The sequence below is a fragment of the Actinia tenebrosa genome, unplaced genomic scaffold (genome assembly GCF_029948245.1).
Source record: "Actinia tenebrosa isolate PJP-AT-01 unplaced genomic scaffold, QUT_ActTen_1.0 PGA_scaffold1__47_contigs__length_23844297, whole genome shotgun sequence".
Lineage (NCBI taxonomy): Eukaryota > Metazoa > Cnidaria > Anthozoa > Actiniaria > Actiniidae > Actinia > Actinia tenebrosa.
In genome coordinates, this window is record NW_028292578.1 from 1,946,449 (window position 1) to 1,970,748 (window position 24,300).

Below are 24,300 nucleotides of genomic sequence, written 5' to 3' on the forward strand. Positions count from 1 at the left end.
CAAAAAGAAGTCTGAATAGAAATAATGAATTTGTCCCACTAATACTCTTCTTGCTTTTGACTTGCTTTAATTATAGGATGGTCTTTGTGTTTATATTGTCAAAAACTACAAAACATACAGTTGGGATTGGATAGGACTTTACAGGGTAAGAAACTGTCTGTCATTCAGCACTTGCCAAATGGCATTTTGTTGTCAACTTTTCTTCCTAATAATCAAAAATGTTATGTACTGTAAAATAGATACCCAAAGTTGATGTGGGTCTCTGCATGGACCTTTATAACACTATGCCATGCTTATTTCCATGAGAATAGAAACCTTTTTTCAAAATGTAACTTCATGCTGAAGTACTTCAATGCAAGGCTAGGTAATGGAAATCTATTTTCATTGTTCCATTCAACATGGCTACAGCGTGATAAAGGTTCATTCACTTTGTGCCCCTCACTATACCCATACCACTGTACACAGGGGCGGATCCAGGGGAGGGGTGCAGGGGGTGTGCATCCCTCCCTGGTTCTACTTTGTGCCCCTACTTTGAAGATATGCTGAACCAATGCTGTTTTTTTCCTTCATTATCATTTCTTTCTTATTCTAGGTTGGCTTTCACCATCTTTGGGATTATGAAATGTATGAGTGGGCAGTTGGTGACGGTGATGAGTATGGCGAGAATGGATGTGCTGTTCTCTTTGACTGTCTGCCGGAAGAAGCTGGTCATTATGTCATGGCCTATTACAGCTACAAAATGGATGCTGTTATTTCTGTTAGTGAACCATTTGAGGTAAGTCAATATTTTCTTATTGCATGGCAAGCTAGTCCAGATATTAAAACAAATAACAAAAATTTGACAGTGACATTTCCACAGGGTGGCTTTTCATCCACTGAATTCCAATAAGACCTCGGCTCTGACATAATGTTGTCCCATTTCAGACCACGTGTCATTCCCTAGAGTATCTTTCTTTGTGTAAGGTTTGCGCTCGGTTGCACATGAGAAGACACATGAATACGGATACAACTCCAAACGAAGAATCTTATTCTCAAGGGAATGACACATGGTCTGAAATGGGACAACATTACTCTCAAGCGCTCCAGAGCCGATTAGGTCTATTGCAATATTAAGAAGTTGATTTTTGCAAAGGGAGAAAAACCCGAGCACATAGAGAAAAACTCTCAAAGCACAGAAGAGTACCAGCCAAGCAACTCTACTCACATATTACACTGAGTCCGGGAATCAAACCTGGGTTGCCTTGATAAGAGGCGAGCGGTAGAAAGGATATTACCAGTGATGATGGCTCCATAACCTACCATTAAGAACTCAATGTGAAAACCAAGAACCTTTAAATTTGATTGGGATAAGTTTCTTGCAAGCATTACCCTACAAACAGCTGGCCTAACAACTACTGTCATCCTAGCAACCATCATCCTATTGATGCCTTAAGGATAACATTTCTCTGTCTTGTTACTTATATTCAGTGCTAAAATAATGTATTATTTTACTGTGCTTTAGATCTTGCCTCCTCGAGATGAAGACAAAGACCCTGTTGATGTTCAAGTTGAGCAACCACAAGAAGATGTCTAAAGATAACGTCATATCATTCCTAGACAAGAGTAGTTTTGTGTAAGTGGGATTACCATCACAGATTTAAGTTATAGTTACTACCTGTACTCATTGATAGAACAAGCTGTGCACATCCTCTAACTTGCCGAATTTTTATCCTTCAACAATGAACCAAATATGTAAACAATTTTAAATACGATTTTATTATTAATTAATAATGATTAATATTGATTATTAATTATTTAAAAAAAATTTTTAATATTTTTTTAAAAAATATGATCAGTTAACTGACCCCTTACCGACACCTTAGCAACCAAACTTAAGGCTGCAAGGCAGTCAAAATATATCAAAACCACCAACTACAACTGTAGGTACAATATCCAACCAACCACTTCCTAAACATGAGTGTCATAAGTGTTGATAATGCTCACAGCAATCTTTTAATTTGTCTGAACCATTTCAATTAATATCTTTGGGGGGGAGGGGGCTTACTTTGTAAGAGTCTAAAACTCTTGCTGTACCATTTTCCCACTTACACAAAATATTATTTAATTGGGACATTAATTATGTATGAAGCACAAAATAATAATACTTACTCTGTCTGGTAATATTATGCAGAATAGACACAGTTTGACCGATAGCAGTCCCACTTTTCCCTCCAGACTCAGTAAAGAATCATGTATTTTTAGGATTCCTGTGGATGTGCAGAGGTTGGGAATTCTTAAAACCCTTCTTTCCTGGAGGAAAAAGTGGGGCAGCTCGCAGTCTAAGGGACAAAACAATGACCGAGATGTCTATTGTTTAAATAACAAGAGCATCAAAGTACAGTATGTCATTAGTATACAATATTTAAGTACCTTAGTTCAGGAATACAGAACTCTAGCCAGCATATCAATAGCCAGGGCTTGGACCAGGTGGAACTTCAGAGATCAGAGAGTGCCGGGCTGTCTTTTCTTGTCATGGAGATTTCGAGGAACGTCGCCCTCACTTCTCCGTCACATTGTTCATTAATTTTAATTGGCAATTAATTTTTATTTATATTTTAGTAATCAGTTATTGAGAGTTCCTGGTTTAGGATTATCTTTTTCTATACTCACATAAGTTCTGAAAAATGTTTGGAGTAAGAAATTGCAATAATAGTAGCCATGTTGCCTTACTGCAGTTTTCGATATTCTGGGAACATGGTAGTTGCAAGCTACACGCTGAATTTAATCTTTTGCTGCCGTTAGTTAAGAATAATCAGTCGTTACCTTTGGTATTCTTGACTGGCAGCAGTTAAAAAAACAATGGAGCAAAACAATTTCACAAAAAGCTGTTGATATGTCAGAGTTCACAGAATATCAAATATTGTAGTAAAGCTCAACTTGGACAGTGTTTGACTTGCAGCTTTTGTGGATGTATTAGGGTTTAAAAAAAGCTGGTGAGATGGAGATATTAACAATTTAAGAATCAATTTTATTTGAAAAGTGTTTTGCAAAAATGTGGACAAAATTGAGAGGCATAAATATATACAGGAAGTTGTAAATAATTCCCTTGCAGCAATTCCACTTTAACTAAATTTGGAGTAAAATAAAATGAATTTTATTCTCAGCAGAGTAAAATTTCATTGGTTTGTCCTCCAAATTGATGTGTCCGAACTTAATTGAAGAGTGTACATATCTTATACCAGCAAAGCCGTTAATCTCATACTGTATGTAGCTATGGACTATATCTTATTCTTAAGTTATGCTGACTTTCCTGAGAATTGTTTTTATCTGTAAATTTTTAAGTTTATTACTAAATATAAAGGATATATTAACAGATTATTAAGTTAACATAGTGGTACTTAGGTTAGTAGTTAAGTAGGTTTTATAATCTGTGATCATAGATTTTATTAGTAACATGATTTCCAAAAATGATAAAATCAGTTTAAAATGTGATAGCAAATCATTAACGCCATAAATATGTGGTGTCTAAGTAATTGGCCAATCACTTAATGCCAGCTTATAACCACTTATTGTGGTGCATATTTTGTTCACAATTATTTATAGATAATCTTTACCTTGGGCGTCAGGTTTTCCCCCATTTATTTCAAACCATGTGTCATTCACTTTAGAAAAAGATTTTTTGTTTTGAGTTGAGTTGTGTCCATATTCATGTATATCTTCTCATGCACAACCATTAACACTGTTTCACTATGTGCTAACTGAAAAACAGTAGCGACAATGATGGAAATCTGGCAATAAACTTCCATCAATCAAATAAAGCATTACATATGATTCATCTAAAGGGACATGGGAAAATACTCTGTCTTTGATTGACAGAAGGGTGTTGCCCGATTTCCATGTCGCGGCTGTTTTCTCGATCAGTGCGTAGCAATGAAAACAGTCGTGCTTATTAAAACAAAGAAAATGACACTCGGGAATGACACATGGTCTGAAATGGGTAAACATTACACCCAAGGTAAAGAGGTCTATAACTTACTCAAGTGTTCAAGTATACCTTTACCAAATAAAACTAAAATATACATATATATATTGATATTAATAATTATATAATATGCTAATAGAATATTAATAATTTAGATTGCTGTTCACAACTTGAGTTAATTGTTGAGATTGCTGTGTGCAATCTTGAGTTAACTTGGTTTAGTTTTTATCCAAAATAAAAAGAGCGTAAATGGAGTTAGAAAATCATGAATAACTGGCAAAAATTAGTCTTGCCTTACCACAAAATACTGAAATAATGCAAGTGTAACATCACCGAAGAATCGCAGGGGGTACTCTTGCCCCTTTAGGATATTGATGTGCCACTGACCCCAATGAACCCTTACCCTGTTCCAGAGTAAAATCGCTGAAATTCATACCCTGTTCCGAGAGCAAGATTCCTGAAAATCAGTCTGAAAGTCTGCTTTGCAATACATCATGGGAAATTCCATAAACATTCGACAGGGAGGGTGCCTGGCTAAAAAGGAACAACAGTCTTCAATGTCCTAATCCCTATTAGTGTAGATTAGGTTTTTTTAGGTTTACAGCAGATGATTGCCTCTCAAGAATGGACAACATTTTTCCCCAAGAAATTATGCACAGGTATACAGGGAATTTAATGTGTATAGCAATCTTTTCCTGGGGACTGGGGAAAAGTGCTAAATGTAACTAACATAAATATCCCCACAATATCCTAGGGGTCGAGGGGTAGGGGTTTCACAAATCCATACTATTGCCCAAATATCAGCATCCAACTCCCTTTCCTCCTTCCCTCCTGCATTCTCCACAAGCCAAATATCCGAAAAAATGTCACAATAGGTCCTGGCTGTCCCTCCATTTACCAGCTCACAGGATAATCATGCTGTTACTATGGTTACACGATGCATGAGGCTTTGACAGTGTCAATCCAAATTCCAAATATGGTTTTGCTTAGGCTTGCAGAATGTTTAGGTCCACAACTAAGCTAGAAAATCTCAAAAATGTTCAGAAGTCAAAGAGTTAATACAAAATATTTTTAGACTTTAATAGCTCAGTTGATTGCTTATGTCTAGTCTTTCACAATTTCTAGTTCAAATCTACAAAAATTGTTAAAATAGACCCCATTACCTTATTGCATAATGTTTTCCCATTTCAGACCACATATAATTCCCTAGAGTATTATTTCTTTGTTCAACAGTTGCACATGAAAACACATGAATGTGGATGCAACTGAGACAAAGACTCATATTATCCAGAGAATAACACTTGGCCAGAAATGGGAAAACATTACACCCAAGGTCAAGAGGTGTACTCTTCTAGTCTGTTTAGAGTATTGCTTGGTTTGACATGACATCAATCCCAGTCTCGTGCTGCCTGAAACTCAGGTTACAAGTTCTCAATAGAATTCTTCCTGGTTGACAATACATGGTGGTCAGTGTCTGACAACCATAATAAGGGGATTAACAGTGGATTCCATATAGTGGCTCCTCTTCCATTGGATTCCAATTGGAACCATTTTTTGGGGAAGATAATGAGATTCAATAACTTTTATCAGCTGATTGAAACCATGGAAACTGCCTGGCTGGTTTATTTTTGTTCTCGTTTTTCGTTTGTTTCTTTTCAAGTCAAATGTTTAACATCTGATGTGTCAAGCTTGTTTATAGAATCCTTAGGAGCAATAGAAAATTTTCTCATTTTGTTGCCTTTGACCACAGACTCGTTTGTACAGATTTAGCCTCATATAAAAGCATAGCATTCACAAAAGTCAACTTTAATAAATGAATTGTCAACTTAAACAATACCAATGTTTTGGATACCACAGACTCTTAATGGTATCTGTGAATTATTAATTAACTTAATAACATAAAAATAAACGACTAAAACTGTATAAAGAGAGAATGTGGTCATAAAAACAGAGGTACTGTATGCTCTAATGAAGTGACTCATTCCAGAGCAGCTTATTTTGGAGGGAAGCACAAAGGAATTCAATTCAATTCTCATGAGTAAAATCTACACTTTTGTCCTTCATATCAAACTATATTGGGAAATCAATTGTTATGCGAAGGGTCTGAAGGTGCTAAACTGTAGATAAGTGAACTAGTACAGCTGGAATGTTACCAAATGAATATTTTCACTGTACGCTGACATTTTACATGACCATCCACAGCTTCTACCAACCAGTTGGATATCATTGCCTTGAATGAAATATTTAACCAGTTTACGAGGGTTATTCCTAGAGGTGCAGAGTCTTAGCAAAGTTCATTTTTGTGTTTAATAGTTCTTTTATTTCTTTAATAGACTGTGTGTAGCTTGTTTGTAGCTTTTCCCAAATTTCTGTAGCTACCGATGAGTTGGTCTAGAAAAAGTAAAAGAATAAAAAAAGCACATAAAATCTCTGGAAAATTCTTCCCTCAGCCATTCATTCATCCAGCCATTCATTTATCCATCTAATCATTTCTTTCCCTCTTTCTTTGCTTGCTCTTTGGTTTACTGGAAAATCCTTCACTCAGCCATTCATTTATCCGTCTAATCATTTCCTTCCCTCTTTCTTTGCTTGCTCTTTGGTTTACTGGAAAATCCTTCACTCAGCCATTCATTCATCCAGCCATTCATTTATCCATCTAATCATTTCCTTCCCTCTTTCTTTGCTTGCTCTTTGGTTTACTGGAAAATCCTTCACTCAGCCATTCATTCATCCAGCCATTCATTTATCCGTCTAATCATTTCCTTCCCTCTTTCTTTGCTTGCTCTTTGGTTTACTGGAAAATCCTTCACTCAGCCATTCATTCATCCAGCCATTCATTTATCCGTCTAATCATTTCCTTCCCTCTTTCTTTGCTTGCTCTTTGGTTTACTGGAAAATCCTTCACTCAGCCATTCATTCATCCAGCCATTCATTTATCCATCCAAACATTTCTTTCCCCTTTTGTTCCTTTGCTCATTCATTAGTTCATTCATCTATTCATTAGTTCATTCATTTATTCATTGGTTCGTTCATTCATATATTTGTTTATTCTTTCGTTTATTCATTTGTTTGTGGTATACAGACAATTCTCTAAATTAGATAAATATTCATCCATAAATTAAAGACAAAATAAAACATACCTCTTTATCCACCTCTGTAAGGCTAAGCTCCAAGATATCTTTAGATAATTCTGTAAGTTGAATATTTTCAAGAGTTGAATGAAGCTCGGCTGAGGAGCTCTTTAACAATTCAATGTACTTTTTGCAGGCCTCTCGTAATTCTACCTGTAAAAAGAAAAAGAAATTGAGATTGTAAATGATTTAATGGTTACAAATAAACAGCGTTTCCTGGAATACATACTTACCACATGTGATACTGAACCTTTCTTCTTGGATTTTTTGGTGGTAATGACTTTATGTAGCAAGGAACAACTCACAGAAGTCAATAAAACCAAGTGACTAAAAGACTAAAACAAGTTCTGCAGTGAGAAAAAGAAGCAAGCTACAAGCTGTGTGAAGAAGGAGCAAGCTACAAGCTGTGTGTGCAGCTGTGAGCAAGTTCTGCTGTGAGAAGAAGAAGCAAGCTACAAGCTGTGTGTGCAGCTGTGAGGATGCTTTATTCAAAAGCAAGAATTTTTAATTGATAGTTACAATGTTTTTCACTCCAGCTTATTACGGCATAAAAGGAAAATAACAAACCCATTTTTGGGCGAGGAATTTTTTTCCGTTTAAGTTAAAAATGGTGTTTATTAAAATTAGAAGAAAATTACAAATACCAATAGACATCAATCAGAAGGTGTCAACAAGCTAGGAATTTAGTACAGCTTCAAGACACAAGGTACCAATAGTTTGTTAGGAAAAAAAAAAATCCATGGGCATGACCCCCAAAACCCCCCCTTCCCCCCAACTCCACCCCATAGCAGGAGAGGGTGCACTTCCCTGAATACTACCCTGCTATAAGACTGCCCCTGCCCCCCCCCCCCACCCATGACACTCCTTCTTTTGGGTTTCATTAGTCCCTCTAGCCTGCTGCTTAGCCTGAATATAGGAGAAAAATGACCCTCTACTCATACAGTATGGGATGGGAATTAATAAGCTATATATCTACTACAAAGTCAATGGCACTGGTTTGAAATAATAACAATTTTATGATTTATCAGATGTACCTCTACCAGATGCACTAAAGGTTCCAGGGCATGGCCATTGAACATTTGTTTTTCACCATTTTCCACTGTTAGACTAGAGATACAAAGCTTTAAATCATCTATTAAATGAAAAAAACAATTTGATTATTGGTAAGTTACTAGATTAACAACACCAACCAAAATGGTTTAACTCTTAAAATGCTGCCTCAGAATTTGTAGCGTCCTCACAGTAGGACTCAGAGTTGGATTGTATGCATTCATCATTGACAACTTGTATTACTATCAAGTACATGAAGTTGGCAGCACAAGCACCTCACCTTGAATGGTGTCCGTAATAAAGTGGATAATAGCTATGATCTTCTTGCAGTGCTCTTCTTGGTTCTCTAAGAATTGAAATCACAATACCTTAATATCGTTGATTGCATGTGGAAGCATTTAAAAGCTACATTTTCTTCTGATTTATTGTCACCATGAAATACTGTAAACAGTTACTGCAATTTTCTTAAAAATGCAAACTCTGTGTCTGTGAGCTGCATGCTGAAATTTTGGTTTTTCGCTGCCGCCAGTCAAAAATATGAAAGGTATCAACTGATTAGGTTTGATTGACAGCAGCGAAAAATCAAATTTCAGCTTGCAGCTCACAGACACAGAGTTCAGTAGTAATAAATTATGCATTCGGTGTGTGTAATGAAAGAGAGAATAAGAGAAAAATATCAAATGCCCTTGGCGGGAATCGAACCCACGTCTTCGGTATTCCAGTCCAGACACAGAGTTCGCATATTTATGAAAATTGCAGTAAAGAAAAGTAATGTATGTCCCTGGCAGAAATCAAACTCACATCTTTGGTTATCCAGTCTGATGTGTTCAGCACTGCACACCAACCACCAACCTCAAGAGTTTATTTCTCTCATCACATTGAATGCAGCCCATTTCCACTGATTAGATTGTAATCATGATTCTTTGAGAACATACCTGATGAGCCTTGTTGCAACAGGCTTGACAACTGACACATCCTTAGTAATTCCAACACAACATTCCCATGTTTGCCTTTCCTTGTGGTGTGCAAGTGGGATGGGGGAGGGCTTAGAAAAGGGAGCTACGGAAGAGAAAAATGATACATAAGAATTATTATGGAAATGGAAATGTAAAAATGTGCTATAATGAGAAACTTTTTTTATTATCATGACCAAGAATCACCATCATCGTCATCAATCTTTATCATCATCATCATCATATACCATGGTCATCATTATCATTATGCCATGGTCATCATCATCATTATACCATCATCATGAATATTATAATGAGAAGCATGGGTAGCATAGAGTTGAGAGAGCTCACCTCTCTCTAAGGTGACTAGGGTTCGATTCCCAGACTCTGCGTCATTGTTTGCTTGTTCTTTCTTGTGCTTTGAGGGTTTCTCCAGTTTTCTTCCCTCTGCAAAAATCAACTTCTAAATTAGCTGTTATTACAGTTGAGCCTGCAATGAGAAATTCTTTTGTTTTAAGAATCATACAAGTGAGGCTATCAGGTAGATACAATGCTTTTTGTCTCATTTGCATCTCATTTGCATGCATCCATAATGACTGCTATTGTCATAACCCTGCATGTAAAATTGTGTGATCTTTATCACGGTCACCATCATCCTCCTCCTCCTCATTTTCATTTTGGCTTGAAAGGATGTGCAAACAATTCCCATTTGATTGACTTCCGAGTGATCTTGCGCACGCACTTCCGGTTACTATTAACTAATCAGAAGCATTTTCGTTGCATCGCCAAAAGTTCCATGATGGCTTCAAAATGGAGTTGTATTTCGAGTTAACCTTTTTAAAATATGTCCTGAAATATAACTTCTCATTGAAAAATTCTATATAACATGTACTAGAAAAGCTCTTCTTGCCCTATCAGCAATTAAGATTAATAAAAACAAAGCATAAATGCAATAAATGTAAGCAAAATCGGCATTGTCTTGATTAAAATTAGAGACTAGGTATTAGGAACTGTTAGCTTTGACAAATAATGCTTTGCGCGCTTCGAACGAGACCACCTGGTTGTGTCTATTAATATTTACCATTTCCTGCAAGCCAGGGTGCTTGTCGATGTCTGCCAACAGTTGTTCTAAAGCAGCTATGGTTTCTTCTAGAGAAGATGTAATTGGCACTGGTTCCTCAGATTTCACATTATTGAGCATTGGTCTTTGGACCAGAGATACAGCCTGTGCAAGACCCCTTAGAATAAGGCACCTTAATCTGATCCAAAACACCTGATGATTTAAATAACAGCACAATAAATAATAATTGAAAGAACTTTTTATATATGGTAAGCTTTAAAGCTAGCCTTGTGGGGAATGACAGAATGGCGAAGAACAATAAGAATGTGGACTAATTTACTCTGCAGCTAAATTGATAGCTCTGATACATCCAGTTTTCAAACATCCTGTAGGGCAAATACTCTATGTACTTTAAAATTTACACATGCAGCGTAGGCAAAGGCAGATCCAGCCAAAGTTTTAGGGGGGGATTAATTGAGTTTAGGGGGGGCTAATTGAGTTTCTTCCGTCAACACAACGGAAAGCAATAAAAGAAAAAAGCATCTAATCCTTCATTTTTGTTTTGTTTTGTTTTCTGCTGAAGGGGGTTTCAGCCCCTCCTTTATCCCCCCCCCCTTCCGGATCCACCCTTGGTAGGTTACTTACTTCTTGTTCAAAGGAGTGGACCTCTTGTTCTTTTGTTAATGACCTGGGCAAAGAAGAAACCTAGGTGAAAACTCGCCTACTTTTCATTTACGGGAATATTCTCCTGGTACATTTTATGGTGACGAAACTTGTCTCTAAGGACATATAATTAATTAAACTATTTCAACTATCTATACTTACTTATAAGGAGGGTCACATGTTGCAAAAATGTGAAGATCTCTGTTGTCTCTCAAATCAGTTGTCCATTCCTCTAAGAAAATAAAAATAAATAGGTTTAGAAAAATAGTTTTAAGATCTGGTTTAACCCCATTTCCCAAGCAACCTGTCTTGATCCTAAGTTGCTCAAAACATGATGTATGATGTGAAAACTGTTGAATGTGTGCAGGCAAATGCTGTAGTAATATTTTCTTTGTTATCAAAGCATTAAAAAAGAATGACGCTTCTATCTTGACTTTCAAAAACATAAAACCTTTCTTACTTGTTGCAGAGCATTTCTCTATCATTTTACTCTCCTCAAAATAACTTTGTGCATCTGCAAGGCTAAAAACACAACATAGTCACTTGTCAAAGCCATTTCTAGTAATACTCAGGAACAGCATCCCAGATGCCCTTTTGACCATATGACAGCCATTTGTTGACCAACCTGATGGATAACTATTACAGTAAAATCTGAGTTTTCAAGAGTTGCCATACATACCTCTTTGTTCTTTGCAGGGTTTCCATCATTAACTTCTCATAAGTTACAGTTGAAAAATGCACAGACAAATTCAAGCACGTCCTAAATGATTCAAATTCTGGAATCTAAAAAAAGCAAAAATACGGCACTAGTAAGTAAAACAAATAAAATAAGCCATAAAAATCAACTTTTCTAATATTATAGTTATATGTTAGACAACCACCAATGAAATAATGTCTCAGAGTATTTATGTCCTCAGAGTAAACTCAGAGTTGGATTGTAAATATTCATCTTTGACATCACACATTGGCACTGTGTGCTTTGCATCGGTAGATCTAGGATTTTGAATAAGGGGAGGGGGGTTCACAAAATCCAGACGATGCATCTTTCTAGCACTTTATAATTATCTATACTGTTAACATCTACAACCAGTACAGTTGTTTTACCTTTTCAAAAGATCCATATTTATAAGCAGCTATAAAGTATTCAGGGGTCTGCAGAGGTAAGCACAGACAGTATTTGTTAGGAAGTATTCAATATTGTCATGGAGCCAGTATAAATAGGGGTAGGGTCCACTAAAAACAATAGATGGAGAGCTGAGAGAAATGAAGACTGCCAAAACATCATTGCTTAATGCTTTCTGCTTGAAACCTATAAAACCAAATTTCCAAAAGAAATGTTTTTATTTACATCTTTCTGATTTCCAAAGAAATATTTTAAAGTTGTAGTGTAGAGTGATAGAGCTGCCTCAAAATGTCCCTGGAAATATAAATATCGGGTTGCAAGATACCTGGAGAAGAAGAGATCATTTACATGTTAGTATATTATATTAGTAGGGTTTTGCACCATCACGTGGTGGCAGCCATATTGGGAGACAGGAACAATTGAAGCTGGCCTAATCTGGTTTTAAATGTACAAGAAAAAAATTCCCCAGGGAAAAACTATTGTTGTGCCTCCTGTCATGGCTGCAATCAGATGATGGTGCATGGTGCAAACCTCTAATGGCAGGAGTATGGATACAGCGTGGATGCAGTGTGGATACAGCGTGGACGCAACAAGGATGCAGTATGGATACAGGGTGGATACAGTGTGGTTACAGTGTGGACACAGTGTGGATACAGTGTGGATACAGTGTAGATAGAGTGTGGATACAATGTGGATACAGTGTGGATACAGTGTGGATGCAGTGTGGATACAGTAACATACCCTAATGTGTCTAGCTGTATGTGTTTGATTTCCATCCTATCAAACAAAGACATGGAAGGGCCACAACCACCTAGCATAAACAAAATATAAATAAACATGATTAATATCTATCAATCAACCAATCAGGTAGGCAGACAGTTAACAAACTAGACAATCAAATACTCTAAGCCAATCTCTTTGCATTCCTGTTACATACACCGAATAGAATTAAGGCAACTATTGTTCTGGACTGACTGGCCATGGGTTTACATTGAAACATAAAAGCGTTTTTACATGTACAGAGAGGCTAGTCAGTCACTAGTCAGTCCAGAACGATAGCTTTTCAAACTGGTCACAATATTTCGATTCATGGTATTGTACCTAAAAAGAACAAATTTATACATTTTACCAGGTAGAAGGGAAAAGTGTTGAAATAGTAGTTATTGTGGGTCCTGGATATTCTGAGTATACTGTAGATCACCCCTGGCATACAAGCTCTCCACTAATAAGTCCATGAAACAAAATGAATAACAACATGCATACCCATTAAAGAGTAGATCCTAAGGAGTAACATCTTGATGTGATGGTTAGATGGGCTGGCTTTTAGTGCACTCTCAAGAAGGATAAAGAGGTGCCATACCATTTCATTTGTGCCTGTAGACATCCAGCAAGAAGAAAAAAGCTGAAAACTACTAACTAACATTATTACATTTAAAAAAATGAACAAAATAAATAAATAAATAAATAACTAATATTATTAGTAATATATACAGTATGAGTGGCCGTGTTGTATCAGATATACAACCACGAGGCGTAGCCGTGGTTGCACCCCAAGAATAAGGTTAACAGTTACTTGGGGAGTCAATTGAACCCTTATTTAAACCAGTAGAAGACCTACTCTAAAGTATATTTCATTTTAGATGGGCTTCCTGTGGCATACAGGCGTCTTACTAAAGGTAACTCATAACCAAAGGTATAAATAACATGTCACTAGTATACCTTTCTCTTGGTTGACGTCTAACAGTAAGTGTGCTGCAAGTAATGCAAACCCATCACTGTGTTGAGGAACTGTTGGTTCTAAATCCTTGCCTATTTATGAAACGAGCCAAAAATAATAAAATAAAAAAATCATATAAAAGAAATTTAAAAAGTTTTTATTAATTTTTTTTTTAAATTTATATAAAGCAAATATTATGCATCCTTGCCGTCATCCAGTCATTTCAAAACATACCTACTTGCAGGACGTCAGAATGCAGCTCAATCTGGGGGACAAAATAATAGGTTCCCAATTCTCAGGAGATTGAATTTTTTTTGTTTTGTCCCCCGTATCGAGCTGCTTTGATGTCACATGCAAGGGATCTATACCAGTCAAAGTTTTAAAAAATATATTTTCATGCAGTAAAGAATAGAAAATGATTTTTTAAGATATGTTAACTTTACCTAATTCAAGGCCATCTTTATGTAATTTCATATATTCTTTAGATAATGCAATTTTTTCATCCACTGATAGCCTTTCATGAATTCCAACAAATCTGGATAATTGTTCTACGTTTAATTTTCTGTACAAATGTTTAATCTGAAACAATAAATAACCTCATGTTATTACATTATAGCACACAGCTGATTCGGTGATAAAGTTCAGGAATGCAAACTTTGGAAAGTGTTTTGTGTAGCATACATCTAACTGAAAACAAAATGCTTACAGCATTATGCAAAAAAAAAAACTTCAAATTTTAGTGCACTTTGAAACAAGCTATGGGCTGATCTGAGTCTGGGCAAGGCTAACTCACAGATGGAACCCTGAACAAGCTCTGGGCTGATCTAAGTCAGGGCATGGCTAACTCACAGATGGAACCCTGAACAAGCTCTGGGCTGATCTATGTCAGGGCATAGCTAACTCACAGATAGAACCCTGAAACAACCTCTGGGCTGATCTATGTCAGGGCATAGCTAACTCACAGATAGAACCCTGAAACAACCTCTGGGCTGATCTAAGTCAGAGCATGGCTTACTCACAGATTGAACTGCAATTTAGATTGTGCAGAAAGAGAAAAATTGGGGAGCCTCTAAAAAACCCTCAAATCAAGGGACAGACCAACAAACACTACCCACATGTGAGGCACCACCCTTGATTCGCACCAAAACATTACAGGTATTTTGAAATTGCAATGAAAATTGATTCCACAATGAAACTCACATGATTTGATTGTGGGTCATCGTCAGATACACCTTGTAAATTCTTCTTTAAAACCTCTACAAACTACAGAAAAGAAAATAACAGATAAGTTAATGTACCTTACTTTTTTTATATATGTGTACATGTATATCAGGGGTGAAGAGATGGAGTGATGCAAGGTCAGCCCCCAGGCGTAGCTCAGTTGGTTAGTGCGTCTCCTTCAGAGCTAGAGGTCCATAGTTTGATCCTCAGGAACTCCACGTCTGTTTCGACTTCTCTCTGTTCTGTGTAGCTTTAATTAGCTTTAAATACCCGTAAAAAGGAACACTGATAGTAAGAGGGATTAGAGGGTGCACATTCGAGCGCATTAAACATGAGCCCTTGGCTCGGGGGAATTGGGCAACCACTCCCCTCGTTATCGAAGTAGGTCCAACTCTATTCAAGACATGCCAGCTACCTTTACTCCTCTCCCTTAACATTGCGCACCCAATCAAATCCACCAATGTGGTCAATCATTCTAAAATAAAGTATTCTACTGAAGAAAATCAGCAGTGCTCAATGGCAAGACATGACGACTAGTCACATCCAACTAACCAACATATACGAAGGGGACTGGCCTAAAAGGCATTTGGCAGGAAAAATGCCGATTTTAATTGACTGGCCATTATTTGTAAGCCTGGAAGTACTCATTGCAACATTATGTTATTACCTGTTCTTGTTGACCTTCGTTTAGGAGATATAAATAAGGAGTGAGATCATGGAATAAGCAGTTTTTGTCACCAAATCTCTCAAAATATTCCACAAGTAATTCAGAAAGTGCATTGGAATCTGTTAAGAAATCAAACATCACATGACATGACATGACTCATTAGTGCAAGGAATTACCGACTGTATTCTATTAAGCTTTGCTGTTGTATCACAGCATGGGACAATCACAACAGAGCTCAAGAAAGCTCAATTCTAACAATTAAATATTAAATTAAAAGTGGATGAATTAAGAAAAGCACTAAAAGATGAAAGCTATCTTGTGTCACTCACACAGGGAGTGAAGCCATCACCTCAAGATCCATTTCCTGAGGTAATGGCCTGCAATGGTTTCCTTGCAACTACTGTAAAGTCCGGTACGATTTTCGCCTACAACTTTCGTATGCAACACGCTCATGCCATCCTACAACTCGAGTTGTAGCATGTAAATCAAGCCTACAACTCGCCTACGACAGATGAGAGCGTGTTGTATACGATAGTTGTAGGTGAAAATCGTACTGTCTAAACCAACCTTAACACACTTAATGGCAGAAAAAAATGGTTGGTTGTAAATTAACTAAACTAACCTTGTCTTGTATCTTTAAGCTTTTCTTCATTAAAAAGTTTTTCCACTTCCAGTTGTGCTAGAAATGGACCCCTACATGCTTGCTTTCCTTTAGCGATTTGTTCCTCTTTAAGAGAAGACAGGAATCTAGCAAGCTGTTCAATGTCATGATCAGGGATTTTTCCATTCCTGACAAGTCACAACAAATAATTAGTTCTTGGATGGATGGAGGGAGGGAGGGATGGATGGGTAGGTGGCTGGATAGGTGGATGGGTTAGGTCAATGGATTGGTGGGTGGATTGTAGGATGGATAGGTGGGTGGGTGGTTGGGTGGATGGATAGGTAGGTAATGAATTGGTAGGAGAATAGATAGGTGGCTGGCTGGCTGGATGGGTGTAGTGGGTGGGTAGGTGGGTGGGTAGGTGATGAATGGGGTGGATGGTGAGTAGGTGGATGGGTGAATAATGGGTGGGTGAATAGAGGGTGGGTGGATGGATGTGATGGATTGGTTGGGGGGATGGTTGAATGGGTGGCTGGATGGATGGATGAATGGGTGGCGGATGAGAGGGGAGGGTGAATGATGGGTGGTTGAATAATGGGTGGGTGAATGTAGGTGGTGGGTGAGGATTGGTTTGGATGGATTATTGTGGGGGGGTGGTGGGGGTATGTGTTGTGGGGGGTAGGGTGGTGGATGAATGGGTGGATGGATGAGTAGGTAGATGGGTGCATCTAGGTGGTGAATAGATGGTGGGTGAATCGATGGGTGGGGAAGATGGATGGGATGATGGTGTGGTTGATGGGGGTGGGTGGGTAGGATGATTGAATGGGTGGATGGATGTAGTAGGTGGATGGTGAGTGATAGATGGGGTGGGTGGATGGATGGATGGATTGGTTGGTGGATGGGCATGGATGTGTGGGTGGGTGGGTGGTGATAGTGTGGATGGGTGGATGGATATTTCCTTGTACTATGCAATCTAGAACCAATTATAAGGAAACAACTACTACAAAATCGTTTTGGAATACAAAAATAAAAATTCTTTCGTTTCATTAGAATAGAAGTAATATTGAAATTTACTTACTCTAAATCTTCTGATGGTTTCCAGTTTTCATCTATCAAGGCTGTTAATGAGTTAAAATATGACTGATAGTAGCTCCACTGATCTGGACTAAGAAAAAAAAAAAACAAATAAAAAATGAGTATTAAAAAGTATTATCAATGATATGTATCAGAATCCTCATTTTATTATAACATGATGTCATAACATGACTATCACCATCCCATCCCATCACATCCCATAACATCCATCCCATTCCATCCCATTCCATTGCATCCCACCCCATTGCATCCCATCCCATCCCAACCCATCACCTCACCTCACCTCCCATCCCATCCAAGCACATTTGACATTACCATCAATATCATTATAATCATCACCATCATCATCCCCACAACCATCACCACTACCACCACAGCCACTAATGCCATCACCATTGCCATCAAAGTTTCATTTAATAAAAACTCAGCAAAAGTGTCAAAATGCACTGCCCACATTAGAATATAAATGGGAATCCCATTTAAAACATTTAGACTTACACTTTTTCTATCAGTTTCTTGTAGGCAATATTTGCATCTGCCCATCTGCTCATCTTCTTTAGATAAAGTGCTTGTTTTTCTTCACGCTCTAGTGGATTACTAACTAGCTTTTCTTTGGCAATAGGATAAAAAAGAATTGTAAAATTACACATGTGAAAGGAAATTTCTTCAATAAAAGTCACCAAGATGACAGCTGATTCCCTAAAACTTTCTAAAAAACTCTAGCTCAGTAGGATTGGTCATAAATCTAATGCTGGTCATAAATCTAATGCACATTCAGATGAATGCAAAATGCACTATAATGACCAGCACTCCCAACAATCAACATCGTCATTATCATCATTATTAAGGCAACTTGGCTACGATTATTGCAATTTCCTACTCCAAACATTCTCTCTCTATTCCAAAAAAAGAACACTGTGTATGTACATACCTCCTAAAGGGCCTTTTAACACCTCTAATGCCTTGTCATACTTTTGTAAAGATTCTAAAATCATAAGGTACAAATGGACCTCTGGGGGGAAAAAATAACATGAAAGAATATAATTACATCAGGCCAAACAAAAAAATAAGTGTGTTTCCTGTTGCATTAGTAAGATAACTGGGGTCGGTAGGTCGGATCTTTTTTTACTGATACAACGGTGGAAATGAGCTTACTGGGAACCCTGTGGTGCATTTGGGAATGAAAAAAAATCTAGGGTTGGCAAAAATCGGCAAGAAAATTAGGGTCAGTCGCGTAACAGGAAACACACTTATTTTTTGTTTGGCCTCGATAACTCGATAACTGAGAAAACTTTCTTTGCTGGTTGGGAGCCCTGTGTGATAAAGGGGAGAGGAGGGAAAGAGGGCAATCTCTCTAGTCAGATTCATTGACACATCAAAGGTAACCCAACAAAGAAAAAACAAGACTGCCTCAACCCCCAAGAGTAAAGAGAAATGATGCCTGCAGAGAAGGGTATTTGCTTGATTTGTTTTTGATCGAAGTGAATAGAGTTATCATTAATACTATCATCATCATCATCATCATCATCATCATCATCATCATCATTATTATTCATCAAATGTGCAGTTCCAAAAATCCATACCCCCTCATGGAGGAATTTTTTTAAGACACCCCCTACCCCACAGAAATACCAATTTTCTTCCATACAAACTCTGTAATTATTGTTCTTTCTCTGACCCCCCTACTCTTCGGAAATTCTAAATTCCTCTGTGGGGTGGGTATGGATGATTTCTGAAACTACACAATATGAGTATGCACAAAGACCTCTTTCATTAAGGAAAATCTTTTTCTCTCTCTTCCTTGCTTAGTATTATTCTTTTCTTTTTAGTAGTAACAAACTTCCATAAGGCAAAATAAACAAGAACTTTAAGTGTTTGTTACCTGCTTCAGCGTCAATCTTGCCTTCATTAACAAACTTTTCTATCATTCTTTCAGCTAATGGAAGCAGCATTGTTTTAGACAGCCGCTCATCATTACAGTGTATTGACTAACGGGGAAAAAAGTATGGAGATTGAAGAGTGAAATAACCAAAGGTACAGACTTAATTTAAGTACTGAACTAATAATTGTCACTTTGACCAGCATTGTTGGGCCAGAAAAAAGGTAGGACTGAGCTAGCTAATTTGGTTGATGGTCATGACTGGCAACTGATCGGCCATTGTTTTAAAACATAAATGAAGACAATCTATTAGCAGCATATGTAGAGTCAATAACTTTACAGTACAAATCATATCGTAATGGTCATTAGCATTTAGTGGGTTGAATGGAGAGCACTAGCCCTCACCCCCTCCCCCCTCCCCTTGGCTTCCAGAATTGTCAAGTTTTACAAACATTAAAACATTAATGTTAAAAATAGTAAAGAAAGATAGACCTTAAAACATACTAACCTGCATTACAATGCTCATGACTGACCAGAAATAGTAGGGATTTTTGGGAAAAGCCTTGTATAAATTCATAGCAGCCTAAACAAGAACCAAGGCTACAAGTTAGTATTATTAAGACAACAAAATATTATTCTGAGAATGACTACGATGCTATTTTTATCCACAGGAAGCCCAAGGACCCCCACCAAGGATATTTACAATATATTATTTTTTTATTTGTTAATGACTATTGAAACTCCAGTGTATACGGGCTTAGCCTCAAATCCAGGAGTTGCTTGTTTTGTTATTCTAATTTCTACTTTTCTTTATCAACCTCAGAAGTGAGGCTAAGCATACACTTAAGGGCGGACCCAGGGGGGGCAAAGGGGGGCTGAAGCAGAAAAAAAAAACTGAAGAATTAGATGCTTTTTTTTTTATTGTTAGCCCCCCCCCCCCTAAAATTTTGGCTGAATCCGCCTTTGACACTGAAGTTTTAAGAGCCATCAATTGTTGATATCCCTCACTGTTTTGTGTTGATCTTTTTTGATTTTTTTTTTTTTAAGTCATAAAAGCAAGGCTAATGAATCAGTATGATGCAAAACTATCCCAAACTGCTGACCTGTTGCTGTTTTTTGTAGTCAGATATCCTCACGTAAGCCATGAAGAGATGCGAGTGGAATTCTTCATTTGTTGGACACTGCTTTACTGCTGCATCATATATTTTTGCCACGCCTTCAGCTGCAATGACAATCAGGTAATTTTGTTTGCCCAATATTTTGTATTTCATTATCTAATGAGAATACTTCATTTTTATTTACTTTGACATTATATCTGATATCATACCCCCCTCCTTTCCTTCCCCCTCCATGTCACCCACACACACACAGAGCACCACCACCCCACTTCCTGCCAAGATTTTCTTAGAAATGAAGGAAATAGCACTTCTAGGATCATAAGATTAACTACCGTTTTATACATGACTACCCAGTTCTAAATCCTAGATCTGCTTCTATGTCTGAGAATAGCAAATTTAGGAATTCAAAGGCAATACCCCTCCAGATGGCTACGCCCAATAACAAATCCCCTTCCTGATGTCTATAGAAGGGATGGCCATAAATGTAATTAACAGGGTATAAGCATAACATATCAATCCTTGCACTCAGTCATAATTGCATTCTACTTAAAAAAATGAAGAAATCTTACGTTTTTGCAATTCTCTAAAACAGATAGTCATTGCTTGTAGGGTCGGTTCGTCACAAGGTTTCGCGCTCACAACTTCTTCCATTAGCGCTGCACATTCTGCTTGCCGTCCAGACCTTAGCAGGGCCAAAGACTTCAATACCTTAACAAAACAACAAAACAACACATCTAGAACAAACTATAACAGCAAATGAAGACTTGAACCTACAGTTAGATGCATACCTTTGCGCAATGCAGGTCTTTTTGCTTCTTTAGTATTTTGTCTGCAAGCTGGATTGCTTGTTTGTTGTTCATTAAATCAAGAGCATCTTAAAGAGACAAAAAGGCGAGATTTCAGTACGTAGAGAATTGATAAGGAAGAGTGAATAAAGTAATATTACGTACCGTAAACAGGACGAAGCCGGCGTTCATTGACATCCACATGACGAGCGCCCATGTTGGCTGTCTTGCAGCACATGGGATAAGGGACACTTGGGGACACTCAATATCTACTCCACGACCCTAATCCAAGCACAATATGAATCGTGTCCCTCTTAAATTGGAGAAAAAAATAACACTTTTTGCCAACAATATCATTAGAATCAGCCTTCAAAGAGACGATAATATAGATTGATTTTATTTAAGAAATCTAAAATCATTTTTTAAAAGGTTTTTTAAGTAGGGACGTAATATCAACATGACAAATTTGATAGCGCGTCAACGATAATTGTAGTCAGCGGCTTACATCATTAAAACAAAATGGAGGACTGGAACACTAAATGAAGAGGGTACAATTTTATTTTTATTTTGTCGGATTTTTGGAATAAATATAGGCGAAATGGATTGTAAGGTAGAACAAGAAGGAGAACGGGAAGTACTTCGTTCTATTTACGAGGAAGACGAAAGATTCAAAGAGATAAATCCCTCTACATTTCAGTACAAGTTTGGTGAAGATGGTCATTTTAAGTCATTCGTTTTAGAAATATCATGGACTGACAATTACCCCGAGAATGCTCCGAATATCAACATGGATGCCTTTTATAATAAGCACCTCCTTGATAAAGTCAAGGGAAACATCATATCAAGGTTATCGGAACAATGTGACTTAAATCTTGGATGTGCTATGACATACTCGTTGTTTGATTGGACAAATGAACATTGTGAAGAATTGACTGAAGAACAAGACGAGGCCCAGCAACCATTAGTACGTACCATTGATGGTTTTCGCGGCGGCCATGTTGGAGGAACTTAACAAAAGAATTGTCAATGAATTATCTTATATTCTCCAACATGGCCACCGTGTCTTTTGTTATTTAATTCTTTTGGGAATGGTTGAAAACCATCAATACTACGCTACTTCTTAGGCTATCCCCCCCCTTTATCCCACACTGATGTGCTACCTTTCTCATAGGAGGAGACGGGGGGGTTACCCCAGGGCCTAGTTGTCGGTCCATAGCCCGATTAGAGCTAAATCCAGAATATATTAATGTGATTACTAAGTCTTCATAGAAGATTAATCCTAGTATTGGTGGTAAGGGACCATTCATAGTGTACGGGGGACTATGTGGGTTTTGAGAGGGGGACACATAAATATTACACTTTTAGGGTCACTATCAGTGTGATAAATACCAAAATAAAATTAGTAACTATATAATAAAATATATAAAAGACCTTTTTCATGCTCCGCTCAGTAACAAAGCTCTTAGGAATCGCCATCAGCAATCAAGAAGTGTGAGAAGCACCCGCCTACGGCTTGTGCTTCTCCTTACACTTCTTTTGTGTACATTAAAAGTTGCATAGGCTTTGAGCCAGTTGATAACAGAGTTTTTTTGAATTGACTGTATACTGCACAAATCACTCCACCCTCCAAAACAAATGTTTAATTTTTGTACAATTTTCCTCCCCTTTTTTTCAAGGAAGCACCTGAGTCATCAATAGAAGAAAAAGATAACCAAGATAATGAACAGAAAGCCGAAAAAAACAGAAAAGAAAGAAAAGGCTAACAAAAAACCAAAAGGAGAAAAACTTGGGAACAGATTGAATGCTAAAGAGAACTTGAAAGGGGATGGAACTGGTTGATATTGTCAAGCATCTCAGTAAAACTAAATCTACTTAGCAAAAAAGACAAGCATAAATCAACAAAAAAAATGGTTTAAATGCTACCGAATGGTAGATGAGAAATGTTTCAATGCATATTACTTAACTTTAGCCTTGAATATTTGCTGTTGAATAATTACCTGATCGATTCCTCCACTCATAAAAATCATCCTAAGACAGTCACCACCTCCCATTTTTCTTCTCCTACCACTCCCGTATAAGCAACCAAGATGTTGCCTGAATGCCTTAATTGTTCCTCCTTTTTTCTTTTTTGACAAATGCTGCACAAATAACCATCATTTGCAAATTTCAAAGTATGGCCCTTAGAATAACTAATTATTTAAGTCTAGCACATACTCCTTCACCATATCCCTCCCTACCTGAGGGTTAAAAAGGTTTGCCAGGCTTAAAGCATATAATTGAGTTTTTATTCATAAATTAATACGGGTAATGCCATTACAAAGTGGTGTCAGAATAGCCATCAACTTGGATATTCTGGTTAGTGGTCAAGCTCAAAAACATTTCAAGTCAATGCTCTGGGAAACAGTAATTGCTAATTATTCTTCTGTTTCCCAGAGTCGCCCCTCTGAGAAAACATAAGTAACAGTTTTAAAGATTTCTAATATGCAAGCTACCTATTAAGCCATAGATAAAAACATATAAAAATTCATTATTATCTAATTCATTAAACTGATCAATTATTGCAAGTAATGTTCTTCACTTTGTTCTCATATCTTGAGGTTGTAACTATTTTATCAAATTTTTAAAATCATGGAAAATAAGTGTATAAATTTATAATAATATGTTCTTAAAACAAGTACCTATATATGTTAACGAAATATCATATTATATTTTCATACATCTCCTAAAATTTAATAAACGCATCCACTTTCGCAATCTTAAAACGAAAAAATAATTTAACAGTTAAATACTGTAGACCACTCGCCTGAGTCTGAAAGGCTAAACTTAATATCTATCTAACTTATCTTTCACTTGTTTTCCTTTTAAAGAACAGAATATACCGCTAAAATTTACGATTGGAATTTTATAAATCTGCATCAAATATCTTCTCAAATATATTTATCCTTAACTAACTATTATAAATCACATGCAGGTTTTGATGTTCAGACTTCATGTATGTAGAAATCTCAAAAACAAACTTCTAAATGTTACTATAACTACATCACCCCACCAATCTCCTATCCTTGACGCACTAAAAAAGAACCCAAAACCAGCTCACCTCTTCCATACCTAAGAAAACAACCAACCAGTCACTGTGCTGGATGATCTAGAGGACAATCAAATCTGTGGCAGAAGTTACGGAATAGCATTGGTACTGTTTTCTCTGGTTTAGTGCTATAAAGCGTTCTGATCCATTCATGCTCACTTGTCTACTTTATGCTCTAATTCTGAATCCAG

General features: G+C 37.1%; 3 protein-coding genes across 5 annotated transcripts in view; 2 read left to right on the top strand and 1 right to left on the bottom strand.

Annotated features, from left to right (window-relative positions):
* Positions 1-24,300, top strand: part of LOC148909685 (phosphatidylinositol 4,5-bisphosphate 5-phosphatase A-like) — a 67,148-nt gene that overhangs the window by 15,006 nt on the left and 27,842 nt on the right. Inside the window, exons 11-13 of one of the 2 annotated variants that reach the window (XR_016120163.1) lie at positions 77-145; positions 593-775; positions 1,502-2,405. Coding sequence is in view for 1 of the 2 variants with exons in the window: in XM_089032338.1 (XP_088888464.1) it covers positions 77-145; positions 593-775; positions 1,502-1,573 (324 nt within the window). In the remaining variant the exon portion in view is untranslated. Of the gene's footprint in view, positions 1-76; positions 146-592; positions 776-1,501; positions 4,216-24,300 lie in introns of those variants that run through there. The other variant, XM_089032338.1, reaches the window with a different exon arrangement.
* On the bottom strand, positions 5,017-21,247 carry LOC148909687 (N-alpha-acetyltransferase 25, NatB auxiliary subunit-like). Of its 2 annotated transcripts, XM_089033352.1 has the most exons (29): positions 21,190-21,247; positions 21,028-21,113; positions 20,809-20,947; positions 20,225-20,343; positions 19,630-19,704; positions 19,125-19,230; positions 18,174-18,254; positions 17,741-17,852; positions 17,226-17,312; positions 16,169-16,335; positions 15,547-15,665; positions 14,859-14,921; positions 14,102-14,237; positions 13,661-13,750; positions 13,205-13,315; positions 12,683-12,752; positions 12,167-12,266; positions 11,923-11,970; positions 11,498-11,601; positions 11,279-11,340; positions 10,981-11,050; positions 10,801-10,843; positions 10,177-10,368; positions 9,078-9,201; positions 8,423-8,488; positions 8,127-8,224; positions 7,326-7,427; positions 7,102-7,245; positions 5,017-6,352 (listed from the first exon to the last, which is right to left on the bottom strand). In XM_089033352.1, the coding sequence occupies exons 1-29, from the start codon at positions 21,239-21,241 to the stop codon at positions 6,230-6,232; spliced, it is 2,889 nt and encodes a 962-aa protein (XP_088889478.1). In that variant the 5' UTR covers positions 21,242-21,247; the 3' UTR covers positions 5,017-6,229. The 2 variants fall into 2 exon arrangements, with proteins under 2 accessions (XP_088889478.1, XP_088889479.1); XM_089033353.1 differs by lacking the exons at positions 5,017-6,352; positions 7,102-7,245; positions 7,326-7,427; positions 8,127-8,224; positions 8,423-8,488 and adding an exon at positions 9,447-9,542 and having other exon boundaries at positions 9,114-9,201.
* Positions 21,550-22,795, top strand: LOC148909688 (RWD domain-containing protein 4-like). The gene is made up of 2 exons (XM_089032339.1): positions 21,550-21,988; positions 22,701-22,795. Exons 1-2 carry the CDS (start codon positions 21,623-21,625, stop codon positions 22,785-22,787), a joined length of 453 nt encoding a protein of 150 aa, XP_088888465.1. The 5' UTR covers positions 21,550-21,622; the 3' UTR covers positions 22,788-22,795.